At 46.0% G+C, this 15,373-nt stretch overlaps 1 protein-coding gene across 2 annotated transcripts in view; it reads right to left on the reverse strand.

Annotated features, from left to right (window-relative positions):
- Window positions 1–1,657: 1,657 nt before the first annotated feature.
- Window positions 1,658–15,373, reverse strand: part of SRI (sorcin) — a 31,020-nt gene continuing 17,304 nt past the window's right edge. Inside the window, exons 2-8 of one of the 2 annotated variants that reach the window (XM_061555742.1) lie at window positions 12,753–12,869; window positions 10,800–10,869; window positions 10,305–10,348; window positions 9,199–9,346; window positions 8,280–8,393; window positions 4,165–4,223; window positions 1,658–2,342 (exon numbers count right to left, since the gene is read on the reverse strand). In XM_061555742.1, the coding sequence (XP_061411726.1) occupies window positions 2,316–2,342; window positions 4,165–4,223; window positions 8,280–8,393; window positions 9,199–9,346; window positions 10,305–10,348; window positions 10,800–10,869; window positions 12,753–12,869 (579 nt within the window). In that variant the 3' untranslated portion in view covers window positions 1,658–2,315. Of the gene's footprint in view, window positions 2,343–4,164; window positions 4,224–8,279; window positions 8,394–9,192; window positions 9,347–10,304; window positions 10,349–10,799; window positions 10,870–12,752; window positions 12,870–15,373 lie in introns of both variants that reach the window. The other variant, XM_061555741.1, reaches the window with a different exon arrangement.

A 15,373-nucleotide genomic window follows, 5' to 3' on the forward strand; every position in this document is an offset into this window, starting at 1 on the left:
CCCAGCTCCCTCCGCAGGAATGTGTTAAATAGGATGTAGCCCTTATATATCATTACTGGACAGCGTTGCGACATGCAATTGGCATGAATTACACTATGTAAAATTAAGATACATTTCCAATAAATTGTACAATTACTTGTACGATCAGGGGCGCCATGGAGGCGAGATGTTAACTCGCCTGGTATTTAAGGAGTCGTGAGTTCGATCCCGACCCTGACGCCTGTATATTTGGAGTTTGCATGTTCTCCCCGTGGTCACGTGGATTTTTCTCCAGGTCCTCCGCTTTTTCCCTGCAGATTTAGTCAACATGTGTTGATGTTTGAATGCTATAAATGTCCACATAAGCCACTTCTTGTTGAGCTATCATTTGTGACAGTCAGTTCGATTCGGGGTGGAAAGAGCTATGTAGCTCAGTGGGCCTTACATGGTAAAATGAAAAGTACTTTGTTTATAAGATGACCCAATGCAACCGAACTCATAACAGATAGAATATAATCTTGATTTATATAGCGTCTAACTGCAACATGAACGTTCTGGGCATACTTCTGTTTCTGACATTAACCCTTTTGCTCGAAACTTGAGTGAGATGTGATATTGCAGCAACAGGATTTTGAGTAACTTTATTCCTCTTTCCTCTCACTTGTAAGTTTAACGTAAAAAAATTACCTTCGTTTACGCATACATCTCAAATGAAACCGAACAGAGGTTTCTAGCTTTGGGATTGTTTGGCCAATTCCATCAGTGAGTGTTGCATGTGGGTGGGTGATAAAACCAGGTGGGGGCCGGATAAGGCTCACGCAAAAAGCGATACCCCGCTCAATGCTCCGAAAGATATGCATCCATGGACGCATTGCTGTAGTGCCATCTTCTGGTCATCAACGAGCACACCCTCGCAACAGCTGCAATCAATCTCCCATCTAAGAACAGGGTTAAAAAATTAACCCGTAAAAACAAAGTTTTTCACTATAAATCCTTTATATGCGTGGCATCGGGGCGGCTAGAGTCCTCTCGTCCTCTGGCTTGAGATGGCTGCCACCTATGGGTCAGATGATTGTCTGCCACCATTAAGCAATTGGTAATAAAATATTTTTAAAAAATTCCCTAAAGTGTAAAATTTGGGGAAAAAATTTTCACGAAATTAATTGTCACGCACAACGAGTCTGTGTGCAAAATGTCAGCTCGATTGGATCACGGGAAGTGGGTTAAAACACGACCGAAAGATTTGCATGGTCGTAGGCAAGCAAGCAAGCACGCAAGCGAACTTAATATAAAGGATTTAAAAAGAGGGTATTATTGGGGTTAGATCGCGTAAATATGCGGCGTTAAACCACACCGCCACCCGACAGCCGATTAGAGAGGTTTGTCACGGAAACAAAACATGCCAATTCCGTTACTAGTTCAGCACACCGGTGTGTTGGAGAAAAAACCCACATCTACAATTCGAGTACTGTTTCACGGGTTTAACGACATTTATATATACGCGGTCGAACAAAAAAATCCATTATTGGTCGCGAAAGCCTACGTGTTAAACTAAGTACAGGGCTGTTAACCAATCCACCCTGCCTAGGGTTAGCGATCTGACAATACCAGGCACATTGAAGGACATTTCATGACAAACAGTGTTGTTGATTGTATAATAATAATAATGATGCACAAATGTTTGTTGAGACACTTTATTTTTGAACAAGGGCAACTTGTAACTACAAGCCACTAGTCTGCAATTACCTGGTAGTGGACGCAGCATATGAAACAAGCGTGTTGCAGTTCAGAGTCCATTTCTGTGGCACGAGTCAGCAGCGACAGGATTTTAACACGTTTTTTGATGTACAATGTAATACGTTTTGCAAAACGTTACTCGACTCAGTATGCAAGCATCTAAAAAAAAACCCACACGAACACTTTCAACATCTTTCAGTGCCTATGACACTACTCGCCTAGAGTAAAGATTACATTTGCGTAAGGAGTTAAAGCCCGATCTTTACGAGGGACATCTAGTCAAAGCACTTCACGCCCATTTCACAGTCTGGCATCACCTATCGCTAATGGAGTGTAAATCTGGCTGCACAGTTCTGATACCAACGGTCAGAAAAGTGTGAGAGAAATCATTAACACGTACAAAAAAAAGTGAATGGCTCACAGGCTTCGAAGGGTTAATCGTTCCGTACAAAAAAACGTGCAACCACGAACATAAAAAAAAACCCTACACGACCACAGTACGTATACGCAGGTTTGTGGTTTTACACGGCGACAGAAACCCGAGTCCGTGACTTGGTAAAGTCTGTGTAGGCGATGGCACCACGCCCGCCGGAGGCCTCTTAGATGCTCATGGTGCACTGGATGAACTGCAGGGGAGAGAAAGGCGGCGCAACGTGGTTAGTGTCGGCGACAGAGTGGCCGTCTGGACGTGTATGTGTACATGTATGTAGAAATTATTTCGCACCTTACTACGTAGACAACCGTACTGATTGGAGGTGTGGGGGAAGGACAACAAACTAAACACAAAAAGCAGTTCGAAAGAAATAATTTTCAATCTAGATTTCAAAGTGCGTTCCAGACGGCCACAGAAGCGCATCTGAACACGCGCAATGCAGTGACCGTCTTTGTTCGATTGCTAGCCAAAATCTGCTGCGTGGATGACCGGAGTTCGCGTGATGGTTTATGTTCCTTGACGAGATCAGCAAGGAGCAAGCCAAAAGACTTTCAAGATAAAACGTCATCAGCGTCTTCCGTTATTCATCCACCGCTGGATGAGATGCCTCGCTCAGCCCTGCGATACAATAATCCAAGTAGCACCTCCACACTGGGGCTTGATTTTAATGGCAACATCGAAATAGATAGAGGTGGATATGCTCACGGGTGCATTTCCTGCTTTGGTTGCCACTCCTATCATAAGTCTTGACCACCGGACATCAACCCTTTCAGTGACGTGTTCTGACCAAGCCCACATTAAGCGTCTCTTAACAGTCAATCATGTTCCTAACTAGTGCATGTTCTCAGAACTATGCGTTCCTCTTCGTGCCTCTCGGTATAATTCCAAGACACCGTTTATTCGACTCAACTACATTGTCGCTTGCGACATGCAAAACGGTTCTAGTCTGTGACACACATTTACGCCATGTAGGTCTCTCTTGGTAGAAGCATGCAAAAATAGTTCCGAATTCGTCGCAAATTGAGTGACCGCAAAATGAGCAGCTTGACACCCGTCAGAGCCAAACGCTTGGTAGCCTCTCGAGTTTCCTGGGATAATTGGGATGGCCACGATAAAATGAAAACGTGAATAACTCAACCGTTTTTATTGTTTATATTTATTTTCTTGGTTCTTTCGGTAAAGTCACGTAGAAGGGAAATAATAAAATACAAATAAAACATTAAAAATACAAAATTAAAGTAATAACTTTTTATTACGTGTTATTTGTTATTTTTTCTTATTATTTCCCTTCTACGTGACTTTAGCGAAAGAACAAAGAAGATGAATCCCTGCAGTCACGAAAGCTTTAAATCGAAATTTATATTTATTGTTTACCTGTATAGAATGGTGTGTGGGGGGGGTGGGGTGAAAACGCAAAATGCTTAGTCTGATATTGTTTCTAAAATAAATCGGTCATCAAGCGAGTAACTACTAGGATCGCCACAGGCGCGTTGGTCCTCCGACGTGCGCGTGGTACACCACCTTTCTCTATTTCGCTTCCTTTTTCGCGAGCACAGCTAATTTGCAACTTGGATAATCGAGACCAAACTGTAGAAAGGAGAAACGCAAAACTAATTAAAAAGAATCCCAAGCGGCTGCTGAAAACTCACACCCTCGGGGGCAGTGAGATATAACCAAAACAGGTGCGCTACTTCGTAACGTAGCACATTCACAGTTCTTGCCGATGTGGAAAATTCGTGTAAAACAGCCCCGTCACCAACTACTTGAGTCAATTTCATATCGGGCCCATTGAGCTAAGCAGTTCAATTCCAATAGTAATCCAGCCAACACAGACTTTAAGCACCATCTTGTTTTTGTTATGCAGGTAGAATTAATAATACGCAACAATTATACGCAAGTATATCAGTGTTATTTGGTGATTTAAAAAAAATATATAATAACAAATCAAAGTATGAACACAGTATAACGTTGTCCCGCAAACCTTAACAACACCAGGGCAAAACGCCGGCACTCACGTCATCGTAGGCAAAGTTGACGTATCCCTGCTGGGCAGTGTCCCGCCGCCGGAAGGCATCTGTGGGCAAGAGGGATCTCTCGTCAGCGGCCACTCGCACGCCGCCTGCACCACCCCCCCCCCAGCGGCCACGTCTCCCTAGAGGACTTGGCGGCGGCAGCAGCAGCAAGATCACAACCAGGCTTACCAAGCAGTTAAAAGAGGTTGACTGGTAATGCAACAAAATTCAGATGGGGCCAAACACACCAAAGTCGAACCCTTCTGAAAATGTAATAATAAAATTATGATGTATAGCCACTGCTCATCCACTGCCAAGTGAAGGCCTCCTCCCATGCCGTATCGGTCACACGGGTTGTTTGACCACACTTCACAACAGCAGATTGGTGAAGATGGGACCCATAACTGGCTTAGATACCACTTGACACTGAAGTCCACAGTGGCCAGGGACTAACTCGGGTAGCTGGGTTCGTAGCACAGTGTGTGCCTGTCTGAAAGGAAGTTTGCAATTCAGCGAGGCTTCCTGGGTGAATAAAGAATATCATTACAGCATTTCTGAAAATCTTATGGCGTGAGTGTATTTTTATTACCAGACAAAATTCTATTTGGAATTATTTTGAAAACATCTTTAAAGATCAGCAAAAATAAATGAAAACATTTAAATGCATGCACTCTAACACAACACTCCAGGGAAATTCTTTAAAATTGATTACTTATGAATATGGAGGCAAATTATGCTAATTAAGATATTCCTGTTGTATTACAATTAGGTTATTTTCAAAATAGAACAAGCACAAACGATCACCACAGTATGAATGTTAACATCTCGTAAAACCCACAGACAACGAGAGAGCAGAGATTACCAACGGTAACAATGATGCACGCAAAAATATGATCTCAGATTTGTATGAGTTTACGGTGGGGAAGGGGGCATAGAAGATGTGGGGCATTGCTCAAAGCCAAGAACATGAGGTGAACAATAACCAGAACAAACTAACCACCACCACCAGCAACAACTGGATGGGAAAAAGCCAAGGGTGAAAGATCATGGTAACATCATTTAAACTAAACTATTTGTATTTTACCAGGTAAGGCCCACTGAGCTATTTAGCTATTTATTAGAAGCGACCTGGCCACAAATTTTCGCTCCACGAAAGTAGCCAAATACTCTAAATGCATGTTTTTAAATGGCGAGCGAAAAACCGAAGGACTGAGAAAAATCCACGTGACCACGGGGGAGAAATTGCAAACTCCAAATATATAGGCGACAGGGTCGGGATCGAACCCACGTCCTCCTGAATACCAGGCGAGGTAGTTAACATCTCGTCACTGTGGCACCCCATAATCACTGCAGCAGACCTTGACATCGAGGTTAGCTCCACAGAATAGGAGGAGCACAATGTACAGATCCAGCAGCTGGAGCCTCTAGCAATGCTGCTGAAACGTACAAGGGCTGTATGGAAGAGAGTGGCCATTGTGACCACATACAGCCCTTCATCAATCCACTTCCAAACGAGGGCCCTCCTCATGCAGCGTAGGTCATAAGATTCACTTACTGACGCTGGTCAGTAAGGGCTCGGCGAAGCTGAAGAGCATAGACGTGAGAGCCAGAGTACAAATATGTATATTTCTGCGCTGAGGTCAGCACGCCCACAACGCAGCCCCCCCCCCCCCCCCCCCCCCCCACAAGTCTACACGTTGTTATCCATGGCGGTACAACCATTCAAAAACCCCTCCGTCGGGCTCAGGCCCACTTAAGCCTCTGAGATCTGACGAGATCAAGTTCCCTCCCAAACGCTACGGTCCAGTCACTGCGCCATCAACCCTGTAAGCTTGCGCGATTGCACCGTTTTGTCAACGTCCTCCTGTATTCCGCCATTAACCGCAACCTACCTCGCCATCACGCAAGCACGACGATCCACTCTCTCATTGGCCTCCTTTTAAATAGGCTCTCTTTTAGGAAGGTTTGTTTTACCTCAATGTTTAGTTGAGAGCGGTGTTGCATGCTACGAAAAGGTTAAAAAAATAAAAATTCGCTCCCTGGCACTCCCAGGAGGGTTGCCCTAATTGAAACAGAAAAACACCGTAGCAAAAAGGCCACTCAGTCCATCAAGCGCTCAACACTGTGGATTAAGAAACTGGATTCAGCCAGTGTGCAGGCCTCCCCGCTGTTAGCCTCTCTCTTAGCCAATATCTCATCGGGATGACAGATCATTTCTCTCCGAATGTCTCCCAAAAGAAGCTCAGAACACATAACCTCTTTGAGCGAAGCCACACACTCCCCTACATACACATTAACCAGTGCTAAAAAAGGTAAGCTTGGTTCTGCACAAAAATTTGGCTAAATCTCAGCTCTGAAAATTTAAATTATCAGTTTGAATCTCAAGCGATAAACAATAGTCTCAATGGCATAGTGGGTGAGAAAAGGCTAATTTCTGGAGGTAGCTGTGGTATCCTTTTACGCAGACGATTCTCTAACATGAAGGGTTGCTGCTCTAAGAGAGATGAAAAGGGATACCTTCTTCATGACATCGCATCAAGAGCAACCTCATTTTGGAATACAAAATGAAAAGCTAAAAAGCTACTCAAACGTAACCCCCCCCCCAACCCCCAAGTTTGAATGAAGCTATACTACACGTTAGCCACGGTGTGCTGGTTTCCAAACACGACAGCTGTAGTGGGAAGGCAGGACAGCAGGATTGTGTCGCAATTAAAATACATGTACAACCAGTTGAACTTATGATAATGGTGAAATATGGTCAAGTAACACCCACGAGCAAAACTGCATAGGGGGAGGGGCCCTCATCCAGCAGTGGAATTATGCAAGGGTGGTACATGTTTGCTTAAAGGCAGAGGCTGGAATGGTTAGAACGATAAAAATATAAATTTTTATTACGAAGTGACCAATAATTATGCATGGACTTACATTTGCAATTTCCACTGCCGGTTTAGCACCTCTATTACTAATTAAGAAATGCAAAGCTGAAAATTCCGTTGTCTGCTGTTGCCGGAAAGGATGTCAATGGTGGTGGCCCCCTTCTGACATGAGAGCAATGCATTAGCCTTGAGCTGGCAAAAAAAAGCACTTGTTTAATGACCACTTAGCACATTGCCATGATTTATTATCCTGTAGTCCCCTATGCTCATGAGGTGAACATTTTGAAATTTCCCAACTCAGGAGTGCATACTAAAAAGTTAAAGTATTTGCACTCCCCCCTGGCAGTCCATTATCAAATCCAAACACACTGCGCTTTTCATTAATTCTTTAAACTTACACAGCATTAAGTATTATTTTACAACCCATCGGATAACTACAGCTTTAACCTGGTGTCTGTGCGTTCAACGAACAAGCTATCTATTGCAACCAGTTTTCCTTAACAGGTAGGCCAGAGATCTTCAACTAGATTTTCCAGCGAACCGCATGTAATAAATAGCGTGCGCGAACGGAAAAGTTGACGTCGTCATACGTGACTGCAATGCATGCGCACATGACGGTGTCGCACGTACAAGTGACACATGATGTCATATGGCGTCATATCTCTACATGTAACCACTAATTCGTATCACTTGCCTCCAGGTCACTCGCCTCTCTTGTTTTATCTCACTTATCCCTGACTAGTCTCTCTTGGAATCTCAGCACGCATGTCCAGAAGTGAACCAGATGTGGGCCCCCAGGCATACAGTTAAAAACAGATCTAACGTAGGCCAAACATTTTTCATTACGCCAATAAAGGGATATACCCTACAATGCCTCCGAAACAAACTCTGCCAAACAAAGATAGCTGAACCCCAATTAAATCGATAAAGTTAAATCGATTCTTATAACAATATGATGTGAAAATCGCTTTTGATTAAAGCTGATGGAAGAAAAGTCGGCAGAACATACGACGATATTAGAAATGTGGCAGCGCGAACGGGACAATAAATCGATATTGAATCCAACCGTCGCTTCAAATGATGACGACGAATTGTAACGCAGTGGAGGTACGAACGCCTTTTCACGCCTCATCAAAAGCCACCCAGTTCCACGGTCCGAATGCTGAGGAGTTGAGCACTAGCCGAACAAACATTCCAAAGACCTCATTTAACCGCAAGTGGGTTCCCCGTGACGAGCCGTACCGGTGAGCGCACGCAGCTTGACGCAGCAAGCCACGTAGTCATCGAAGAAGATCTTGCAGTCCCGGCTGAACCGCTTGACGATGTTGTTGATCGCCTGTGGGCTCAGCCGGTAACCTGCAGCAACACGGCCGAGACTCTCGTCGAGGGGACTCGGCAATGGTGCCGCGGTGCACCAGAGAACAACGCGTGGACACGTGGGCAAACAGGCGGGACCCACGCGTTATGGATGCGGGGGGGGGGGGGTTACTCGTATGGGTTAATAGTATATTTTCAAAATGATAGAAAATTGTTAACAATGTCAAAAATAGCATCTGGTCAGTAAGTTATGGTGAAAAGGCATTAATAACCAATGTTAAAGCAGTTTTGTTTTCACATCAGCCACTTTTTTTCATGAAAATAAACGATTTTAGGGAACCATTTTGACCAAAACACCAGACAGCATAAACCACTCATTGCCGTCAATTATAACGTGCAACTGTTTTGGGAAGTTAAAGGCTTCATCTTATTTTAAATGTAAGGATTTAGTCAAAATTGGTAGCACAAAGCTGATTTGTTTCCTTTCATGCAAAAAAGGGCCGTGCAAATGTGCGAGGCGTTAGTCTTCCGAGCAAGCCACAAAAACAAGGAGAAATAAAAAAAAACTCCACATTTTAATTAGCCACATGCCAGATCGCATGCCCGCCCCTCACCCCTTGGACACAGTGTCAGCCGTGGACCAAAGGAAAATCCACGCAATCGTTTTGGAAAGGTGGCGTCCAGCTCCTCATTCTCGGCACATGACGGTGCAACACTCCGTCCCGAGGAAGGTCTGTTCTCCGTATTCCACTTGCCATTGCAGCTTGTTCGACCGGCCGTGCTCATGTGGTGAGGGTCGCGCGCGCGCATCGTGCAGTCCTTTTTGCGGGTACGCAACCGTTACCCATTGACGCGAGGGCCTGCGACAGCTCCCCAGGATCCACCGTGCCGCTCATGTCCCGGTCAAATGCCATGAAGTTCTGCTTCCAGCCGTTGAGTGCCGTCCACAGCTCCTTGAATTCGTTGAAACCCATCTTACCGGACATGTCGCGCTGCGCCCGTCAGTGAGTGGTAAATCAAGGAAAACATTGAAAAGAAAACCCGTACTTTCATTTATGGGGCGCCACGGTGGTAAGATGTTAACTACCTCTCCTGGTATACTCTTTGGTTTTTTCAGTAAAGACACGTAGGTTAAAAAAGAAAACAAATAAATTAAATCACGACATTTCGGAGGCAACACAAGCTTCCGTTTTTGTTTTCTTTTTTAACCTACGTGACTTTACCGAAAAAACCAAAGAGTATGAATCCTTGCAGTCACGAAAGCTTCAAATCTCTCCTGGTATGTAGGTCGACATGGGTTCGATCCCGACCCCGACGCCTGTTTATTTGGAGTTTGGATATTCTCCCTGTGGTAGTGTGGATTTTTCTCCGGGTCCTCCAGTTTTGCACTCCACATTTAGAAACATGCATTTAGAGTATTTGGCTGCTATAAATGTCCACCAGATAAGGCCAGATCGCTTCTGGGAAAAAAAAAAAGAGCTAAATAGCATCAGTGGGACTTACCTGGTAAAAAATGTTTTTTTTTAAATACTGCTCACAATCCTCTTGCCTCTACATCACCATCAGCCTTGATCCATCCACTGCTGGATAAACGCTTTCCCCTCCCCCCTAAGCTGTCGCCATATCTCACAGGGTTGGGATATAATAAGCCATCAAAGCACCTGGACACGAGTGGATTCAATCGCAGTGAACGCCTCTCAAACGCGTTCCTTCCTTTTGCCTGCTACTCCGCAGTTAGTCTCCAACAGCAGCAATAATCTCTTTTGGTGACGTGTTCTAATCAAAGCCCTGCCCCTACAGCCTGTGCTCTAATCTATGCCAATTGTTATTGCACACAAGCTTTTATATACGAGGATGTTTTTAAGAGCATTTCTCTATACATCAAGCCATGAACACTTTTGTAATACAAATATATATTTGCCAAGCAAAAATTAAATACAAAGAGGATACATCCAACATGGAAATCATGATCTTGCAGGTCTCAAAGCTGAAAGCTGTAATGACAATGGGACAACAGTAAACTTCAATTTCAATCTGCACAACATGAGATTAAGAATTTAATTCGCTATTCAGAAGCAAAATTGCACAAAATGTTAACCTACCGTAAATATTCAGTTACAAAGCATTGTTACTAACAAAGGCAGTAAAGTGTTGTTTTCCCTTTAAAATTGAAATCTCTTAAGTAATTCACTGCAGCGTAAATAGGACATAGAGCTGTCAATGTGTTTATTATAAATAACACATAGGACGGCAAACATACAAATGAAGGTGAAAATATAGCATCAAACAACAGCACATGGGTAACCGAAACAGCTGTACGTAAATGAGCAAAATAACCGTCGCATAAATATCAACCAGCTTACAATAACAATCTCGTACACACGCGAAGGGACTTCAAATTAACGGTAGTTACTCATACAAGCGGATCGGCTGTGCGGCACGTACGCTGATAGGTGCCGCTGATGCCCGACTGGGTCAGACACCGTTGGAGTTCCTCCGCATCAATCTGACCATCCTGTTGAAAAACACAGGCGCTCACCTCTATAGAACCACAGGTTACGGCTCACCTACAACAACCTTGGCCACGAATGTGTTAAAAGTGTGCACGTACACAAATACAAAGACGCCCCACCTATCCCTGTATAGCCTTTAATAGACTGTAGGGGCAAGTGCCGTTCGCGAGCCCTTATGAAGGCCGGTACGGCACACGAGGCGGTGGGTGGCCAACAACACGCCCGGTCGCCATTGTCTCCCTAGTGGCGATGTTTACACACCACAACAGGTACTCATTTGAGGCCGAGTCGACTTAGGGGAGTTCCCAGATCAGTTCAAATACTCATCATTTGCGTTGACCGAGAGTGGGAATGGAACCCAAGACGGCAGGTTCGCAACGTGCTAACTGCTGCACTACCACTGCCCACGCACACACACACACAAACCTCCGCAGAAATCAATCATAATTCAATTTAGTGCCCAATGTCGCTCGGAATGCAAGCTTCAACGTCAGCATGAGTAACTGCAGGCGAGGGGCTAGACGAGAAGGTTTAGGGAACTAATGTATCACGTTGTGGAACCAAGCCAGTAAATTACACAGGTGCTCAGGTTCCAGGATAAAAACAAATAAAGAGTTAGTATTTATATCTATAATGTGTAACCCTTGTGTAAATCCACTGCTGGATAAAGGCCTTCCTACACTGTCACTCAAGGGGGTTGTTTGAGCACACTGTGCTTGACCACGCTGGGCAGTGCAGGGGGGGCGGGAGCACTGATCAGATATCACTCGCCACTGATTTTAGTCGTGCCCACAGACTGAACTCAGGTGACCGGCTTCATAGGGGCAGTGGCCTAAGCACTACCACCACTGCAGGTCGGTTAGCTCTTGAATTCCATAAACGTAATCATAGCCAAGTCACCTTCAACGTAATGGACAAACTGAAAATATTAAACCATCTCAAACAAAGGCAGCATCTGTAGCAAAAAGGGACAGTCATGTATTATTTTACCAAAGACAAATTTCAGGATAGATCCCTACAGGGAATCTTTAACTGACGCCGGTAATGATATAAAAATGTGGACACTTCCTTCCGCCCAAGTGACGGCTGGCATTATTTATGCCGCTGGTGGAAGAACCAGCCTTTTGGGAACTAAACGCTCATCCACATTTTTTTAATTAACACCCCTTCAGTCCAGCTGCACATGAGTTATAGTTTCTGGTATAAATAACAACATAACCCCCTTTATTTATCCAGAAAAGCCTCCCCCGAGCCTCATTTCCAGATTTTTTTCGGTTTGTTTGAACCGTCTCTATTGTGTGTGTTGGGGACAACCAGAACACCCAGAGAAAATTCAAGCAAATGAGAGAAAAACACTCCAACTCCACATAGATGGTCGGCAACCTGCTGGATGTATTAACCCAAAGCAGGCACCTCGGTACCTGCAGATGGGAATCTCACACACCACCAGACAAGCTTTATCTCAGCATGATTCACCAACCCCACCTCCAAATCATGGGTTTATAGGTGTGTGCATTGGCACTACTTGAAGTGCCTTAATTGAATAGCATTTGATCAATCCACTGCTGGATGAAGGGGAGGGTGTTGTTTGACTATGCTTCACCAAGCTGTTCAGTTTGGGTTGGCAAACGGAGGCCTAGGAGAACCGGGTCAAATGTCACTCTTCCCTAGTGTTAGCCGTGGCCGGGAATCAAAAGCGCAGGGTTCATAGCGTGACGCACGAACCACTGCACCGCCCCGTAAGTGGATTTAATTTTAAATGCTCATGTGACCCAATTTAAGGGAGGGCTTCACAAACTCTATCGAGGCTAGCATGAGCATGAAATGACAGTGGTAGTTGGCCTTCCAGATCACCGAGTGAGAGAATAGGGACAGGGATACGCACCTGCCCGGCAACTGCCGAGAAGTAGCCGAAAAGCGGATCCTGTTGCTGGAAACCTCCAGGGAATCCACCAGGGTACTGGCCAGGAGCACCGCCCGGCGCTCCGTACCCGGAGAACTGCTGCTCCCAGTGCACATGGACAGAGACACACAGACGCGCGCACACACACACAGCCACACGAGTTCTACATGAGCACCAGTTTCGGTACGCAGGTACAAAAGAGGAATAAACACAATGTCACAAGTGTGCACTCGTGTGTGTACATATACTGATAAAGATTCCCCCTAGAGCCTTAGACAGACTACTGGGGCAAGTGCTGTTAGCGAGCACCTTTGAAGGCCATCGCGGGGCACGAGAAGGAAGTGTTGTAGCTAACGCCAATCCCAGCCACTTTCATCTCCCAGTGGTGATAAATCAGGTACTCTTTAAGTCTCAGTCGACCTAGGGGAGGCCCAGGACTGGTTCAGATAATCGTCACTGGTGTTGACCGGGAATTGAACCAGGGTCGCCGGATTCACAGCGCAGCAAGATAACCACTGCACTACTGCTCTCCAAAGGCACAATGTTACACATATGCATATGTAGTGACATAGAATGGGTCACTACGGCGCATAGCGCTGGTTACTGGCAGAGAGGGGAATTGTGGGAGTAACAGCCGACCTGCCAGCAGAGCAGGGTGTTACAGCCGTTCTGCCAGCAGAGCATGCAATGCCACGGAATGGGTCACTAGGGTGCGTAGCACTGGTTGCTGGCAGAAAGGGGCATATGAGGACGTAGCAGCCCGGCCGGCTAACAGGGCACGTGATAGGCCCGGGTAAGGAGATGTGGGGTAAAGCTGACGTGGGGGCATAGCCCAGAACCTTCTGGTAGGTTCCAGAAGGGGACATGGCCGAGGGCGGAGCCAGGCAGGGAACACGTGGGATATAGCCCAAAACCTTTTGGTAGGTTCCAAAATGGGGCGTGGCCGAGGGCGGAGCTAGGCCACGCCGGGGGACATAAAAGGGAAGTCCCGAGGCTAAATCAGGGCTGTCTGTCATTGGAATGGAACCCGTCGAGCTCGGTTCTCATCTCCGGCGTCGTGGGTCAGGCAGCGTGCCGACTGCCGACCCGGTTGTAGTTATACCATGTGTCAACAAGTGTCGAAGTGTAGAATAAACGTGTGTTGCCTCCTACGACTAGTGTGTCTCTAAAGTAACCCACTACACATGGATAAACATTGATGCACATAGGCACACACACAGGAGCAAACAGCGTTTCGCAGTTCAGCACACAGATGAGTACACATACTGATGAACAGCGGCAGACGTCGTGGGAGGACACAGGAACATGTGCTTAGAGTATTTGGCTGCTATAAATTGCATCGTAATAAGCCACTTCGTTGAGCTTTTATTTGTGGCCAGGTCGCTTCTGAAATCTATATATATAAAATCGTGCATGTCTGTCTGTCTGTGTGTGTGTGGATTTCGGACCATACGCACTTTCATTGGACGGCGGTTGCCCCTGGCAACGGCTAGCGACGCCTTCGCCGCTTTCATTGGACCTGGCAACGGCTAGCGACGCCTTCGCCAAGGGCTGCAGTTTCATTGGACGGCGGTTGCCCCTGCCAACGGCTAGCCACGCCTTCGCCACTTTCATAGGCTCCGTAAATAATTAAATAATAGCCATTACACAGTATTGTTGGAGCGCTGAGGGGGGGGGGGGGGGAGGCACGCCACCCGTACCCTGCCTTTGCCGGCTGGACAATTTTGGCGAGGCCGCAGGCTCTGCACGCTACTAGGCCTCGACACCCACCACGCCACTCTGAGGTAAATTCATCAAAGTTTTTCCTACTATTCACTCCACCCCCACCACAATGTGTGCAATTTATATTACTTTTAAACCCAACGCGCCAACAATCGATTACTTAAATGTTCACTGTACAAATAGTCATTAAGCTGGGTCAGCGTACTGCCAGTCTATCATGTAGACTGTAGCCTGCTTATTAAACTCGGTGAGCGTACTGCCACTCTATCATGTACACTCTAGCCTGCTTATGAAGCTGAGTGCGTGTACTGCCAGTCTATAATGTGGACTGTAGCCTGGTTATTATAATCGATTCTTTATATGTTCTTTGTACAAATAGTCATTAAGCTGGTTGAGCGACCCCAGTTCCATTCCAACTCACGCCCACCACCGCTGACGATTATTTGAAACGGACCTGGGCCTCCCCTAGGTCGACTCAGCCTCAAACGCGTAACTGCTGTCGTGTGTGAACATCGTCACTGGGGAGACAAAGGCGGCCGGCCATCGTGGATCCAAGTCCCGGGCGAAGCCGGGTCATGTGTATGTGTGTATGTGTTTATGTGTATGTCTGTGTGTCTCTATGTATGTGTGTATGTATGTGTTTGTGTGTATGTGTGTGTGTATGTATGTGTGTGTATGTGTTTCAGTCCGGCAAAACAACCTCCTACCTCCTCGCGGTGCCGGACGGGCAACACTGTCGTGGGCAGTGCTGTGGGGGGAGGGCCAATGCTTATTGGCCTCTCCCCTCATGGCGTCTGTGACCACCACAGTGGCTAAACGGGGGCTCTGGACGGGTGTGAGGGGCTGGTAACCCCTCCACCTTCAATTAACCACCACTAAAC

This window comes from Lethenteron reissneri, chromosome 21, assembly GCF_015708825.2.
Source record: "Lethenteron reissneri isolate LAM-NWPU_2019-01 chromosome 21, ASM1570882v1, whole genome shotgun sequence".
NCBI classification, from domain to species: Eukaryota; Metazoa; Chordata; class Hyperoartia; order Petromyzontiformes; family Petromyzontidae; genus Lethenteron; species Lethenteron reissneri.